Source organism: Triticum aestivum, chromosome 6A, assembly GCF_018294505.1.
Source record: "Triticum aestivum cultivar Chinese Spring chromosome 6A, IWGSC CS RefSeq v2.1, whole genome shotgun sequence".
NCBI lineage: Eukaryota > Viridiplantae > Streptophyta > Magnoliopsida > Poales > Poaceae > Triticum > Triticum aestivum.
In genome coordinates, this window is record NC_057809.1 from 501,499,178 (window position 1) to 501,515,053 (window position 15,876).

The window sequence follows — 15,876 nt, forward strand, 5'->3', positions numbered from 1 at the left end:
CTCTCTCAGAAAATGTATGTTGGAAGTGTAGGCATGTTCTGATGGCTATCTCTCTAATGAAGAGTGGGTGGAGGGGTATATATAGCCTCCACACAAAATCTAAACGTTACACACAAATCACCAAACTCGGTGAGACCGAAACATACAACTCGGTCAGACCGATTTAGTTCATATTGTGGCCGTTAGGGTTTTCGGCGGGACCGACATGTCAACTCGGTGAGACCGATTTTGTTAGGGTTAGGGCATAACGTAATCTCGATGAGACCGATTACACAAACTCGGTGGGACCGATTTTGGTAATAGACAAACAGAGAGTTGGTCAGGCAAACTTGGTGGGACCGATTCGCTCATCTCGATTGTACCGAAACGTTACGAAAGGGAAACAGAGAGTTTGCATTGCAATCTCGGTGGGACCGATCGCTCATCTCGGTTTGACCAAAACGTTACGAAGGGAAACAAAGAGATTACAATCCCATCTCGGTGATACCGAGATCCCTATCGGTAAGACCGAAAAGATTAGGGATTCTGGCAGTGGCTATGTCAACTGAACTCGGTGGCTCCGGATAGACAGTTTCGGTGGGGCCGAGTTTGACTTTTAGTTTGGGACATATGTGGATGTGAGAAAGTAGTTGAGGATTTTTGAAGCATATCACTAAGCACTTTGAGCAAGAAACTCATTAAGCAACACCTCACCCCCTCTTGATAGTATTGGCTTTTTCTATGGACTCAATGTGGTCTTGGATCACTTAAAATAAAAAATATAGAGTCCTGAGCTTTGAGCTTGAGCCAATCCTTTGTCCTTAGCATTTTGAGGGGTCCACATTTCTCATCCATGCCATGCCAATCATTGAGCTTTCCTGAAATGTTTATCTTGAAATAGCATTAGCTCAATGAGCTATATGTTGTTAGGAATTACCAAAACCACCCAGAGATAGTTCCACTTTCAGTCTGGCAGGATAATTGTTACTAGGAATAGGACAAAGGATTATGTGATCTCTACAACTACTACTTCAAAGCCCCTGATATATCATGAGGGCTTCTTTTGACGTCGCTACCAAATGCGCAAGCATTTGTTCTTGCGCATAATGAAGGTTTGTTAAGGATTATGACAGTTCACACTGATGAAGGATTGCACCGGAGCACCGTCATTCTTTCCTTATATATAAATGTATGTTTGGAATGCAAGAGAGCGCATGCATTGACACAATGATAAGATTTGTCATTACCATGAGGAAGGTGTTTGGACCGGAGTACTGGACAGAACGAAATGTCAAAAACACATACAAACTTTTGGCAATTAGAATAGCAAGAGGCTTTCACATTATACTTGGTTGTGCCGACTGCATGCATTGACAATAGAAGAATTATCTGGTAGGTTTGTCAGGGCAATACCAAGGTCACACCAAAGAGCTATCTGCTATCAACATAGCTGAAGCAGTTACATCAAAGACTTGTGTTACTCTTTTTTTGATATAGCAAGGTCGACATTAATGTGCTTCAACAATCTTCGGTGTTTAAAAGACAGTGTGCAACTACACGATTAGACGAATAGAAATGAGGCTCGACACCTGCTGTCCACGAACATACAGAGTGCCAAATTTGACCATTGCCATGTCCACAGACATATGTGACGTCAAATTCGACCATTGCCCTTGAAGATGCTATAGCAAACGACTCCACATATACTCAAACTTCAAACACCTGTGAAGACCTATTCCTTCACATTCCAAATCCGCCGATGTGAAAATGCATAATAGACTCGTCGAGTACAGACACTGACCAAATGCACAAAAACACATGTACTGTACATAGCATAGGCTTACTGCACAACGGACTGGTTTCAGTCCCCGTTTCGTTTCATCTCGTTTCCCCACTCCAAAATACTACTACTATGAACGCCGGCAGGCTCCATGACCGGTGAACCAAATACATATTGGCTGCAGGGTTCAGCTGAACTGCGTGCGGGCATGCCAAATTTTCTCGGCTGATCTAGTGAAGTCTTCATGAATCGGCTGCCAAGCTCTTCCGGTGGATGCTCATGAACTTGGCGATAAATTCTGCACAAGCAAAGCCAACAATTAACTTTCATGGTTTCAGGCTGTTTTTAGTTTACATGATAACATGAGTGCCAAATTACCTTCCAGTTTCAGCAGTGCACTGGCACCAGCCGGCAACCTCTTATCCTGAAATTCAGCATTTTCGTGCATGGCTATCATAGCTCCCCTGGGAAGTGCATTTAAACAGAAATATGCCGAGGAAACTTACGTAGTAGGCGTGCCAGTAATAAACATCCCTCTTTATGTTAGCATGTATTCCCTTCAGGAACAGCTCTACGAGTTTCTGCAGGCAAAATAATAATCAAGAATGATGTTTAATCATGCGATTGTGTCTGTGGAGTTATATAGTAGTAGCATCCTTGAGGTTAAATCTGAATAACTCGTACCTGGAGAACAAGTTTAGGAGGCACGGATTCAACCAAAAGTTTTTGGAGCTTGCCTCGTACCAAAAATAACCTGCGTAATACGTTGACGCGTTAGCAAATCAGTCTGAATGTAATCGCACAGCTCAATAAAATTTTCCTGTGTTAGTAAAATAAATCAACCAATGGTGACTGATCAAAGCTGCGGCAATTCATAAAGTGAAATATTGGTGGTACTTGAAGCATAATGATAACATGTTCACAACCAAGGAGAAGGACAATGAAAACATTCATGGCTAAATTTTGTTTTACTCCAGCAGACCTTTTGGGAGAAGGATCTTCTAAAATTTCTGCTGCGAGTTCCTCAAGAACACCATCCCATCCTAGCGGTATAGCTTGTCCATCCACGAAGGGGTAGCTGATAGATCAAAGGGAAAAATGGAAGTGAAGAGCACATGCTAGGATCATCATCATAATACAAAACCGAAGGAAATAAGAAGACTTGAGAAGGGACAACGAATACTACAAAGCATACCTGTTAGCTCTGCATGCCTCCAGAGCCAATATCGCCTCCCTCATGTTGTGCGCGGATCGAGTCGCAATGGTGTAAGCCAAACTTGCGGGGAGATCGAAACTCTCCCTTTTTGATATGTGAGTGAGAACCTCCACAACCTGTTTTTTTTTTCAATTTGCAAGTCAGCTACTGCAAGCATATTTGTGAGTCAACCGTGTTTCATTTCATCCAGATAAAACGGAACCTCAATCCCGGTGGATACAGGGCACTCTCAGAGCCCCTCCGCCCGCCAGCTGTGTAGCTGCCAGGTAGGTCCCATTAACAGAAGTCGATTTGTTTTCATGTGTTGCTTCCACCAAACCCCACAGAGGCAGGGCACACTGGCACAGCACGCCCGTCGCGTGCCCTCCGCGCTAGGGTTTCTGGCGGCCGTCTGCCCATCTTCTCGCAGTCGAGGCTCCAGGCCCATGACGGAGGCCCGGGACGAAGCCCAGGAAGGGGTCCAGCCCACAAAGAGGATTAGACAGCCAGCCGAGCGCTACGCGTCTGACGACTGGGTCAAGTGAGGTTTCTCTCCTCAGAAAAAAGGGTGTAAATCCATCGGTTGAAAAATAGCCGTTGCCTTCTAATCCATCACTCGGGATCGGAAAGGCGGCCTTCATCTCGGAGCAATCCCCCATCCAATTCGCCCAAATCCGCATCAGGCTGCTCTGAGAGAGAGAGAGAGAGAGAGAGAGAGAGAGAGAGGGATGGGCAGGGCAAGAAGGGGAACGGCGGCCAAGGGCAAGAGGAGGCCGCGTGCTGCGGCGAAGGCGGCAGCCGTGGCGGGCGACGGACACGAGGAAACCAAAGATGGACCTGAGAAAGCCGCCGGCGGCGGGGGTGGCTTCTTCTGCTGCTACCTCCTCCGGTCGCTCTGCCCGCGCAGCAAGAGCCGCACCTACATCGGGTACCCCCACCCCCCGCCTCGTCTCGCATCAATCAAAAATCTCATCTTTGCTTCTTGCACCTGATTGATTGACGGTCGTGTGGCAGGTTCACGGTGAACCCGCGGCGGCGGATCCGGCAGCACAACGGCGAGCTCCGATGCGGCGCCTGGCGGACCAAGCGCGGCCGCCCCTGGGAGATGATGCTCTGCATCTACGGCTTCCCCACCAACGTCGCCGCCCTCCAGGTAATTAACCAACCCTTCTTCCCCTTGAAAGATTCGCTTCGTTGGATGGTGGGTTACGGTGGCTCCTCGGTTTTTTTTTCTTACTAAACGTGGCCGCCTCCGTTTCTTGGCCTGCAGTTCGAGTGGGCGTGGCAGCACCCTACCGAGTCGCTGGCCGTTCGCAAGGCCGCCGCCGAATTCAAGTCGCTCGGCGGCATCGGCAACAAGGTCAAGCTCGCCTACACCATGCTCAACCTCCCTTCATGGGAGAAGTAAGGCCCCTCTCTCTTTCTCCTATCTCTAGCTGCTCCATCCATGGATTCTTCTTTTCTTGGGGCCGGCCAGAGTTGACTAGTAACAGTATACTGATGTGAACGGCTGTTCTGATGCCTGTGTGTGTGTGTTGCCAGCTTGAATCTCACGGTGAACTTCTTCTCCACCAAGAATACCAAGTTCACCGCAGGCTGCCCGCCCCTCCCCTGCCACATGAAGACTGTCGTTAGCCCGATGGAGGATCTCCCGTGCTACGTCGAGGGCCTTTCGTCCGAGGATGATATTATGGAGCCTAGAGAGGATGAAGAAGAACGAGATGCGGCTGTTGGCGGTGACACTTCTGATCATGGTTTGCAGACAATGGATTTGGGAACCGGAATTGTAGGCGGTGAATCAGACACTGATGAGTTTTTTGCTCCAATGGATCGGAGTGAGGTCTTTGCATCAACAATTTCAGAATCCTCTGCAGCCCGGCCAGAGGAAGAAGAAACCAGAAGTGCTGACTGTGATGTTGAATATACCATTGATGACTTCGGTGAATCAGACACTGATGAGTTTTTTGCTCCGATGGAACAGAGTGAGGTCTGTGGATCAAGAATTTCAGAATCCTCTGGGGCCCAACCAGTGGAAGAAGAAACCAGAATTGCTGACTCTGATGTTGAATATTATCCCACTGATGACTTCAGTTACATGGAATGGGGCGGAATTCACGAGACATCGGAATTGCACGTGTCTAGAACACCACCTCGATGTTCCTCGAGCTCGTGCAGCGATGATGTTGCCGGAAGATCAGTAAACTGTGTGACAGGGGAAGCATCTCCAGTGTTGAAGGCAGGTTCAGACGATGGTAATCTTTTCTTCCATGAAATTGATGTGGTAGACTTGGTTACACCAGTCGCCCGGTATGCTAGAGATTGCAGCAAAGTGGCCAGCATTTGCCCCAAGATTATTGATCTGACAAATTCCCCTATTGTCATTGAGTTGTAATGCTTTGCTGGACTGATCCAGTACCAAATCTTGTTGTAGTAAAATGTTATCATAGAATAACAGCCCAGAGATGAGACAGGTGTATACAATAGACGGAATTGTACAAGACTGAGTGTTGAGACTCGCAGTACTCTTTTCTTGAGACAGAATTGTTCACACAAAAAAAAGTATTCTTGTCGTTTCATCAGAAATAATGTATTGGGGTTCTACTAATATCTATTGAAATATGTCATCGTTTAAGTTTTAACTGCTCATTATCTTGGTTGGATTGCAATGCAATCATTATTTTTCTTTAACTGAGTTGAGGTTATGAGACTGAGACTGGGCTGTAATTCTTTTGACATCAAATTATGCTTTCTGTGGGCCGTTTGAAGTGCCAACAAGGATGGTAGTTTGCCCAGTCTTACAAGAGTGGCTATTGGAGGCACTTTAGAGCATCTCTAGCAGACTGGCAATAACCTCTTAATAGAGAAAAAAGTCATCAACTCCAGCAGTGACCCATTTTGCTATGACATATGGGACCCAGCAGTCATCAATCTTTTTTATTGAAATGGTTTTCCCTATCTTCCAAATTGGACTTTAATGGTTCTCGGAACAAACTGCTGTGTTAGTGTTCAATCTCATTTCTGTGTTTTTAAATTGGGGACTTAGCTACTAGGTAAGAAGTTAATATATTTTGTAATCACTGAAATTATGTAAAATCACATGCACTTGTTCTGCAATCTGCGTACACACCCAATCCCTTGAGTGAAAGGACAACAAAAAATCGAGAAAACTCACCTCACGTGTATTTGGCACACTAATGCTAATAAGCTTGCAACGGCTTGTAATAGAATCAAGAAGATTGGGCCCATCTTGGCAAGTCATTATTATTTTGCATGCATCAGAGGAGGAATCAATTATCCATTTTATCAACCGCTGATTGTTCTCACTAACTTTGTCAACATCATAGAGAACAATAACTGGAATCAACAAATAAGCGTGTTAGGAAGATTTCAAAAGAAATGAGATTACAGAAAACAGCACTGCAGATGATGTAAGTATACCTTTGAAGTTCTTGGTTGCAGCTATCTCAGTAATTTTATGCTTATTTGACATTTCATTTGCCAGAGCTGTCAAAGCATATCTAGCATGCTTGGATTGAGTCCTCATATTGAGTTCAACGTGGTGATCACTTGATGATAATGGGACAAAAATGGGCGCAGATGCAGGTCCCTGCCAAAATCAGGGTAACCCATCCTCACTTAAGATTCCTATAACATAATTACCTCATGTGGTGTTCTTTTAATATACATAATATTATGGATTTCTTGCCAAGTGAGGGATACATCGATGTGTAGAATAATTAGATGGTAGTGCCACATGGTAAGCACTAAGCAGTATGCACATGTTTAAATGTTGACTGTCGAGCAATGAAGAATTTATGTTTTTATTCCACACCAAAAGTTGTTGGGATGAAATGATGGTTGAAATTTCAGTTCTCTCAGAGAAAACAAATATGCTAACCTGGCATGGAGATGAGTTAGAAAAGAGACTGCAAACATCAACATTACAGAAATTACCTAATTTCTTTTAAAATGCTGAACAACACAAGACATGAACCACAAACTAGTCCTCTATGGACTTACAGATGCATTTTGACACGAAACTACATATATAGTTGGTAACATTTTACAAAGTTCATTTGAGAAGTAATATGATGGCTCAATACTTGCAGTGGTCCTTGTAAATTGTTTCTCTATCCTTTAGCTAAAATGATGAGGGAGCAAGCAAGACCGCATGAAACTAAGTAAAGCAATTTCGTCTTCCTTCAATGATACAAGTAACCTTTTACATTGTCTTCAAACCACAAAGCCATGATTACTTTGTGCAAACTACTGAGAACAATGATTGCAATTGGCAGGAATGTTGCATCGGCATCAAAATGAATTCAAGCTGTGGGATGTCCAAATGCCCTTAAGTGCATAAAACAAGTATATAAATTCTACTCGTCTGTGACAGAACTAACCTGGGCATTGCAACTCTTCAAATAGTGAGATACCTGGAAAAGCAACAACAAATACTTAATGCGGTCTATAATGTGTAATTTATTAACATGGCTTACCATATTCAGTGTTTAAAGTTGTACATTCAGAGAGGAATCACCAAAGATCTCAGTGAGTACTGCTCTGCATAATGATCTCTTTCCTGATCCTGGAGGCCCTTTGAGAATGATATGAGGACAAAACTCAGGGGAAACCTGTCAGGAAAGGGAACTGGCATTTAGAAACCTAGATAGCTAACATTGAGCTACTGGAACAATTATCTGCAGATTTTAGCGTGCCCATGCAATTGCCAAGCAAATTTGTACAGATTAGCTATTTTTGGATTTAATTTAACTGGACAGTAGAATGAATTAAGATTAACTGGGGTCTTTCGGCTGAATTTTTTTGAACCATAACGTAAATACTCCGGTTGAGAAGTTAACCAAGACAGTTCTTGTTTAATGACAGAGTTACAGCGAGAATTAGAAATTTATGTTTTAAAACTTGTGTAGTTAGGAAAGAGTTTGAAGTTGTTACCAATTGTTTAAGCTGTTGAACTTGCTCCCTGTGACAAGTAAATCCACTCAAAGTCCGTGGACGATATTTATCAGCCCAGAAAAGTCTAATCTTCTCCACAACAAGTGCCTTCCGAATAAAAGTTGATTCAGAATCATCATTTTTTTTGTGGCTCGCTGGTTCTGGTTTACGGCACGACTTTCCAATCGCACATGGAAACCAAGCATCATTTTGGGTCTTCTGCCTGCTAGAGGTGAATTTCATGACGCCTCCAACTAGTTTCTCAGTGAAATCACTGAACTTTCCACTATCCCCACTAAACCGATCACTGTTTAACCGCCTACTCAAAGTGGTGCCACTGCTAACTTGTGAGTGCCGACCATTAGCATGGCTGGTGTTTGTAGTTCGTGAAAAACCAGTCCTAACTGAAACAAACTGTGATGTCTGGCCCAAATTATTGCTATTTGCTTGAGTAACATCAGCATCATCGACGTTTGAATCAGAGGTGAAGGATTTGTCAATACTGTTATTCTTTACTAATGTTTTCGCAAGCGGGGCCCTACAGTCACGGGAGAAGAAGATGTCACCTGCAGACTCTGTGCTTGTACATGTATACTCATTATGTTTGGAACTAGGCCCCTTGCTGTTTGCACCCAACTCATTGATCTCTGGGGAACAATTTTCTGCATGTGAACCACCTTTCATAACATCAATTGAGTCTCTTTCTACCTGTGTTGAGACAGGAGTGCCACGGAATGCAGGAACTCTAGAAGGATGCTCCTTCTCATGAGGTCGTAGTTTCGGTGTAGAAATTGACCGGCTACGGGATATCCTCTCCTTGATCGATGATCGACTAAATTTTTCCATAGAAGGCCGAAATCTGGGAGGTGTCCGGCTGCTCTTCTTGCGTGATTCATTGTTTCCACCAGCATATGGGGAAGTATGGCGCCTCTGTTCGGTGACCCTGGGAGGAGTACGATTATTCCTCAAGCTTGAAGTTTTCTTGTCAGGATAATCTCTTACACGGTTCGGAGATGTGTTTTGCCTTCTAGCACCAACTTGGGGGTCCCTAGCAGGATCTTTAGGCAACCGAGTCCGCTGTGATTTCAATATTGCATCATTCCAAGGGCTATCATGCCACTCAGTTTCTGTATCCGAAGGTTCATAGCCACTTTTGGGGCGTGTTGATTGCCTATTGTGCCCTGTATTGCTATCTGCAGCTAGCATACTTGATCACACAATCTTAAGTTCCTGCGGATCAGAAAAATTGCATTACTGTGAGATCAACAAAAAATTACTAGACCCTTTCTTAAATTGCTAATGACCAAGATTAATGATGGCCTAGCTTGAACTTCAAACAAATCCAAAGTAACTTTTGGCCTGTCTTCTACTGCATGATAATACCATAGCAGCAATTAGTTCACAATGCAAATATGCAACTACAATGGTGATAAGGCACTCTGCTAAATAATTTAGCTTGACAGCAATCCAGCATAACTTGTACTCCCTCCGTTCCGAATTACTTGTCGCAAGTATGGATGTATCTAGATGTATTTTAGTTCTAGATACATCCATTTCTGCAACGAGTAATTTGGAACGGAGGGAGTAGAAGACAAAAACATTAGAATGATGAGTAAAACAAAAACTTACTGTGTGGCACAAAATGTAAACTCCGCTAACATAGTAACATGGACCCACTGTTATGTTAATTCAGACTCAAGAGACTAGTCAACTTTAGCAGTATTAGTTTGGTGTCCGCAGGTTTTACTCTCCCGTTGCTCTATCATGGAATTCTTCATATATGGCAGTACTAAATTGCAATAGTTCACTTTTTTCATATGACACATCAAAGAAATTATATATTCTAGTGAATATCTGGATAGAAAACTATTTAAAAAAAAGGGTAAGTCATCATGGCCTTTATGTGAACAAGCTGAAAACCCTGGCTCCTAGATATGGAAAATACTTTTCCATACGACCCCGTAGCCAGTTCACTATCTTGTGATAAGAGAACAATTCAAGCATCCGGTGCAACAAAGCCAAACTAAAACTAGATCAGCAAGTTCAGGTCGCAGCTGACATATGAAAAGTACTGCCCTGGAGAAACCTTTCCAGACACATCAACTCCTTGGAACACAGTTGGCGGGATTTGAAATATGGTATTGACCAGGGTAGCAACGAAGTGTACTGCCAACAGTTGAAAGTAGGCTAACACAAGAAGGTTTAGGTTGGCACTGTCAGGCTACGGATGCAACTATATTATCACCAAAAATTCATGCCATACATGGTAATGTATATGCATAAGTAAGATCATTGATGGATTGGATTAGCACATCTTAAGTCCATCTGTTCATGCCATCTGATTGAAGTATCAGAACTCAGGTATCTCAAATGAAATATCTGGTTGATACCTTCTGCACTAACCTCATGTTATCTTGTTCTTTAAGAAGTTGCAATTTTCAAATAAACAAAATGTATAGTGCAAATTGACTCAAATGAATCGAAGATGAATCAGGGAAGTTGTTACCTGAAGGACCAAGGGCGATATGACTTTCTTTCAACATATACACAGTTTAAGGCCCAAAGGGAGGACAACAGCAGGAGTTATAGAGACAGATCAGAGGAGAAAGACAAGAAACACAGCTTTTCCTTGCTGTGTTGGAAATTCTTGTCCTTTTCTTCCACTCCACCTAGGAGAGAAGAAACCAAAGCACAAGAGAGGAAACAGACACTCTGCCCCATTCCCTAGGCTGCTTATACGAGAAACAATCATGTATTCCTATGAACACCAAACATATACCTAACTGGATCCAGAATATGTAGGACCCAACCACTATAGACTATTGTCATGATTCTTTGCTCACATTGTGCTGCTGAACTAACTATATTACTAAATACATAATGTGAAATACTTATAAATAATCCGTAGGATTCTAGAACAAACATGGCCACATGCCAAAAACTAATGGTGGTGCTTCACAAGATTAGCTGGAATGAACAGGATAGAAAAAGCTAAGAGACAGTTAATTAACAGACCGGACAGGAAAATAATAAGAACATCTGACAGCTTCATATATTTATTGAGCACACAGAACTCGATGCACATTCATCACTCCCCACTTCTTTCAGAGAACAGAAAAGGGACCGGAACACATTAAAATGTGAGCACAAGAACTTGGAACACATTCATCACTCCCATCATCATTCAAAATGTCAATTGAAACAAAAGGTTGGTACTTATGACCAACATACAGATCACCAACATTCTAAACTAGTGTATCCAAGTACTCGCTAACTGTGGTATACTTTACATCAGGATACAGTTGAGTTCCTTCACTTCTCGAGTCAATTTCAAAATACGTGTGATCACCCTTAACAAAAGCTGAATATATAAATATCAAATCCATTTTCAGAGGAAACGGTGCATCTGCAAATAAAAAAAGAGAGAATAAGACACATGACAAAAATAAATATAGAAAAACATTCACGTGTTATTCACAAACTACTTATAAACATAGGAGCAGAGTTATAATTCGCGGTGAGTCTGTATTCGCAATTATTCATGCCAAGGTTCAGAAAAACGAGAGGTCAGTGCTGGAACTTGTAGAGTAAGGCGAAAGATAAAAAAAAAAGTATTAGCATCTAAACTTCTACTATCTCTGTTACTGCTAAAATGTCTTATATTTAGAAACAGAGGGTGTATTAGATTGCAAGGGGTAACCACGGCTTATGTTTTTCTAACTGAAAGAACGAAACCACATCCTTCCATTTACAGACAGCTGTACCAGAAAAGAGCATCAGAACCTTTCTCAAAGTTGGATTTGATTAAACCTGGTATTTGAAAGGAATAACCCTGACAGCAGCGGACATACAAAAGCAACAGAAATAATTCTACTAATATATCATGGAAACCTTTCACCAAGAGTACTGTTAGCTTACTCTGAATGTTTTTAAGGAGTTGCTCTTCAGTTATATGTATCTTCTTTAGGCATTTGTTGATTTTTGTCTCCCAGAGGCTAACCAATTCATTCAGTGAGTAGATATTTCCCGGAGGTCTCAAATACAATGTCATGTTTAATGTTCTGGGGTCCTCTATGGTACACACTGTAAATTTAGCCACATCACCCTCTTCAACGAAGATACCTGCAGAGACAAAATCTTCCTTGAGGGAAAAAAACAGAACATGGAAGAAACATTTTACATTCCAGGTATCAGACAGCAGATTTGAGAGAAGTAATATCACCAGACCTTTAGTATCTCCTCCACCAAATATCGTAACTTCATCTCTTGGAGGGGCATCTAGACCCGGCTGCACTAGCGAAGGAAGCAAATAGCGCATCAGGAAGTTGCAATAGATGTACGTGTGAGGAATATCCTCGCTCTCTATTAAACGGCGGATTTCAGCTTTCTTCTCATAGAAGCCATGGTCCATGTCACAAATCTGCACCTTTGTGTGATCAACTCCAAACTCCGCCGGAATAAATCTCTGCATGATTCACTGCAACATCAGAAGCAATGCTTTGCATTTCTCCGCAATTCCTTCTTAATAATAAAATTGCGATGTATAAAATCTAAGATTGCTAAAGGACGGAGATATTGAAAATTGCATTTGTTTAGGACGGAGATACCTGTCGCCTTTTTGGTTGCGTCTCTTTGTGTGGTGCAGAGATTTTATTCCAGATTTTTTTCCAAGTAATAAAGTTTAGCCCAATGAGCATGTTGTCCTATTTCATTCCCCTCCATTTCACATTTACTATGTCATTTCTGCTAATGCGGGGTGCTACCAACTCCCAACAATTTGATTCTAAATAGAACATTCGCTACGCGATTGTCAATTCACATAAGAAAAACACTACCCCACTAATTAGACTAGCTAAATACCCGTGCTTTGCTACAGGATTAAACAATATTTGAAGAGTGGTGGCGTGTGGCCGATTGTCCTCAGCCGCGGTGGCATTGACTGGGTTGTGACAATGTCGGTGGCTAATTATTCTAGGTGCATGTGAAGCGGTAGATTATGGGCTGTTTTGGAAATAATCTCTACTACTAATTATCTGCAGGCCTATAACTGTCTGACTAATAATTAATTAATTGCATTAATGTCTCAGTTTCCAAATTGATTTGGCGTAAGTACTATATTTAAACAGACATAATTAATTGCACGCGTAATTAATTGGCTGGCTAAGTAATTGCACTGATGGATTGATTTCAAATTGATACTACAGCGGTAGGTTTCCAAATTGTTTTTGCATTAATGACTGGTGCGGAACAACGACGTGCCAACTACTCTTTAATTAAACCCCACTGATTAGATATGCATACGCCTGATGCAGTTGAACTGGAGACCTCACCTTCACGCACCCAGCTTCCTTTATAGCCCGAATCAGAGGCTTCTGCTCGAGCGCATGCTTCGTGGGCACCGCGCAGATGACCACGTCCACCTGCCGCACGGCCTCCAGCAAGCTCGGGTAATCGTCCAGCGACCCCTGAGCCACACGGACGGAATTGGCACGTCGGTCAGGCGGAATGGAGATTTCGGCACAGGTAGCGGCAGTGAGCACTTGGAATCGCGGGCGTTTACCTTGAGGATGGTGGCGCCGGCCGCGGCGAGCGGCTTGAGGGGGGCGGAGTCGGGGAGGGCGAAGTGGTGCGGGCGAATGAGCGCGAAGGTGGGGTGGCCGGCGGCGAGGCTCGCGCGCACGAGGCTTCCCCCGAGGCGGCCGGTGGCGCCGACCACCAGGACCCTGCTCCTCGCCGCCTCCTCTGACATCGCCGCCGATCGACGAGCCGAGCCGAAGGATGGGGAAGAAACAAGGAAATGTGCCCTGGAATCAATAGGCGCCGTTGATTGGCTGACTTGTTTAGTGCCAGTTCATTTGGTGGCTTTTTTCGGCTGGTAGAATAAGCTTACCCTACTCAGTTTATTCTGAAGTTTAATCAATTTTTTTTCTTTTAAAAGACTACCAGTTAAGGTAGAGGGTAGTTTATTTTTAGCTTATTCTAGAAGGCAGTAAAATAACTAGCCCTTAATCAGGCAGCTTGAAACGGCTCGAGTTGGAATTTGACTGATCCTGATCAGGTTTACTAAACTATTTTTCGAATAAAGAGATATTGTCATTTTACTGTCAATTTTTTTTATCATTTTGCGAGTCTTATTATGCTGCTACCTATGTTGGATAAAAACCGCCTCTCGCTCCGGCCGCATACATACCAACTTAAACAACGGTTACTCCGTTCGATATAGCATAAACCACGTACTAAGATAGTGCGTATAGCGGAAAATTGATTGCAAAGGAATAGAGTTTTTGCCATTGAAAACCAAATCGTTTCTCCATAGCGTTAGCAACCATAATAAGGCATACACACTCATCCTTATTTGGAATATCGTCCAACCAATGACTAAAAATATTGCAAAACATTAGGAGGATATAGATTGGATGGTATTTAGATGACTGATTATGTAGAACGCGCAAACTTGTATTGAGAAATGAGGTGTTTGATTGTCTTAACAGGGGTACAAAAGCTAACTTTAGTGGTATCTTTGACTTTCAAATTTTCTTGTTATTAGTTGGGACCTCTAAGTACGTGAGGGCACAATGCATAGAGTCGACTGTGAAGAACACATTTTGGCGAGATTCCAGTGAAACACATCCAGTTCTTATGTCAGGTTAATCGAATCCATTCGGGATACAGATTTTGCCATGACATAAGACAAAGGGCAAAAACGACAAATTTGACCTATGGACGAAAAAAATTCATAACTTGAACTGTCTTTGAAAAAATTTCGCTTCACTGACCCTTTTGTGTAGCGCCCGACACATAGGCGTCACACTACACTGTGCAACGCCTAGTTGATAGACGCTACACGTCTGACCATATCGCACTCTAGACTGTCTAAAAATTGCTAAATGTGTGTAACGCATAAGAGTTAGACGCTACACCATATAGTGTGGCGCCTAGCGTCTAGGCGCACACAATCGGGGTCTTTGGTTTTGCTTCGCTACGCTGTCACGAGCCGACTAGAGGCGCCACGAGTTTTAATAACTAGTAAGTCTGCACATGAAAATTCACGTGCATTGAAGAGATAGTTATGTAATAGCAGTCAAAAATATTTCAAACAAACTTATACTATGATTAAGTTTAAAAAAACTATAATAAAAAAATATACATTGTTAATGTACCTAAGCATGTTTTTTGACGAAGTCAAGGATGATCATTCTCATTGTTCCTAGGCTGCCGCTCGCTGTTCATCAAAATTATGAATGCGAAATATACACATGTTTAATAACATTTTGTCCTTTTAAATCTCATTGTATAAAAAACGTAATGGAAAACACAACACTCGTTTGGTTAAATCAATGCATCCAAAAGCATGAATATGCCAGTAGAAGAAAAACACATTATCATATACTTAATCTCATATGATGTAACCTGAGTACAAAACGACTATGATCTTAAATGACTTGTACATCAGGAGAAGGCAAAGATATATGCCATGTCCAATTGTCCAGAAGCATGAACAAGCTTATTGGGGGAAAAGAAGAAAGATACAACATGCTAATATTACTATTGTGCCATTGGTTCATAGTTTTGTCATGAAGCATATGGTTTGCCTATCAGGACCTATCATCTAGATTTGTGTGTTGCTTACTGGTATTGCCCCGGGCAATATTTGGTGAGCCTTGGTATGTTGAATATGTCCCAATTGTAAATGAAAATAAAGGGCCTGCATCTCCAATACTGTGCACACATGTGATCTATCTTGTGCCTCATTTGCATGAAAGTTCAATGCCCAACTCCATATTACAAAGGCATAGAGGAATTAGTTCAATTTGTAGCAACCCATCAACTTGAGAATCGTCAACCTGCATACCTAAGGAAATATTATTTTAATTTAAAAAACTATTGGTTTGGTTCGGATAAAGGAAACAATAGTGTTGTACCAAATTATTGGTTCGGTTCAAATGCAGCAAACACATAATAGTGCCGC

General features: G+C 42.4%; 3 protein-coding genes across 5 annotated transcripts; 1 reads left to right on the forward strand and 2 right to left on the reverse strand.

Moving 5' to 3' along the window:
• Nucleotides 1-1,341: 1,341 nt before the first annotated feature.
• Nucleotides 1,342-10,712, reverse strand: LOC123128124 (uncharacterized). 2 transcript variants are annotated; one of them, XM_044548056.1, is made up of 12 exons: nucleotides 10,414-10,712; nucleotides 7,908-9,137; nucleotides 7,475-7,585; nucleotides 7,355-7,387; nucleotides 6,393-6,561; nucleotides 6,127-6,308; nucleotides 2,955-3,091; nucleotides 2,742-2,837; nucleotides 2,444-2,513; nucleotides 2,266-2,340; nucleotides 2,138-2,183; nucleotides 1,342-2,057 (listed from the first exon to the last, which is right to left on the reverse strand). In XM_044548056.1, exons 2-12 carry the CDS (start codon nucleotides 9,111-9,113, stop codon nucleotides 2,002-2,004), a joined length of 2,181 nt encoding a protein of 726 aa, XP_044403991.1. In that variant the 5' UTR covers nucleotides 9,114-9,137; nucleotides 10,414-10,712; the 3' UTR covers nucleotides 1,342-2,001. The 2 variants fall into 2 exon arrangements, with proteins under 2 accessions (XP_044403991.1, XP_044403990.1); XM_044548055.1 differs by having other exon boundaries at nucleotides 7,908-10,712.
• LOC123128125 (uncharacterized) lies at nucleotides 3,405-5,593 on the forward strand. Its single transcript, XM_044548057.1, has 4 exons — nucleotides 3,405-3,882; nucleotides 3,969-4,107; nucleotides 4,225-4,358; nucleotides 4,497-5,593. Exons 1-4 carry the CDS (start codon nucleotides 3,683-3,685, stop codon nucleotides 5,344-5,346), a joined length of 1,323 nt encoding a protein of 440 aa, XP_044403992.1. The 5' UTR covers nucleotides 3,405-3,682; the 3' UTR covers nucleotides 5,347-5,593.
• A 222-nt stretch (nucleotides 10,713-10,934) lies between the features above and the next one.
• LOC123128126 (probable pinoresinol-lariciresinol reductase 3) lies at nucleotides 10,935-13,764 on the reverse strand. Of its 2 annotated transcripts, XM_044548059.1 has the most exons (5): nucleotides 13,468-13,764; nucleotides 13,238-13,372; nucleotides 12,135-12,372; nucleotides 11,826-12,029; nucleotides 10,935-11,313 (listed from the first exon to the last, which is right to left on the reverse strand). In XM_044548059.1, exons 1-5 carry the CDS (start codon nucleotides 13,654-13,656, stop codon nucleotides 11,153-11,155), a joined length of 927 nt encoding a protein of 308 aa, XP_044403994.1. In that variant the 5' UTR covers nucleotides 13,657-13,764; the 3' UTR covers nucleotides 10,935-11,152. The 2 variants fall into 2 exon arrangements, with proteins under 2 accessions (XP_044403994.1, XP_044403993.1); XM_044548058.1 differs by having other exon boundaries at nucleotides 11,826-12,372.
• Nucleotides 13,765-15,876: the final 2,112 nt, after the last annotated feature.

Excerpts from the sequence above, each read along its gene's own strand:
- LOC123128125 (XM_044548057.1), top strand. The coding sequence starts at position 3,683 with ATGGGCAGGGCAAGAAGGGGAACGGCGGCCAAGGGCAAGAGGAGGCCG. Across the intron at positions 3,883-3,968 it reads AAGAGCCGCACCTACATCGG|GTTCACGGTGAACCCGCGGC; the intron begins GTACCCCCACCC and ends GTCGTGTGGCAG. Across the intron at positions 4,359-4,496 it reads AACCTCCCTTCATGGGAGAA|CTTGAATCTCACGGTGAACT; the intron begins GTAAGGCCCCTC and ends GTGTGTTGCCAG.
- LOC123128124 (XM_044548056.1), bottom strand. The coding sequence starts at position 9,113 with ATGCTAGCTGCAGATAGCAATACAGGGCACAATAGGCAATCAACACGC. Across the intron at positions 6,309-6,392 it reads TGCAACCAAGAACTTCAAAG|TTATTGTTCTCTATGATGTT; the intron begins GTATACTTACAT and ends TGTTGATTCCAG. Across the intron at positions 2,058-2,137 it reads TGCACTGCTGAAACTGGAAG|AATTTATCGCCAAGTTCATG; the intron begins GTAATTTGGCAC and ends TTGCTTGTGCAG.
- LOC123128126 (XM_044548058.1), bottom strand. The coding sequence starts at position 13,656 with ATGTCAGAGGAGGCGGCGAGGAGCAGGGTCCTGGTGGTCGGCGCCACC. Across the intron at positions 12,373-13,237 it reads AGGAAGCTGGGTGCGTGAAG|AGATTTATTCCGGCGGAGTT; the intron begins GTGAGGTCTCCA and ends TGAATCATGCAG. Across the intron at positions 11,314-11,825 it reads ACTCCTTAAAAACATTCAGA|ATGCACCGTTTCCTCTGAAA; the intron begins GTAAGCTAACAG and ends TTTTATTTGCAG.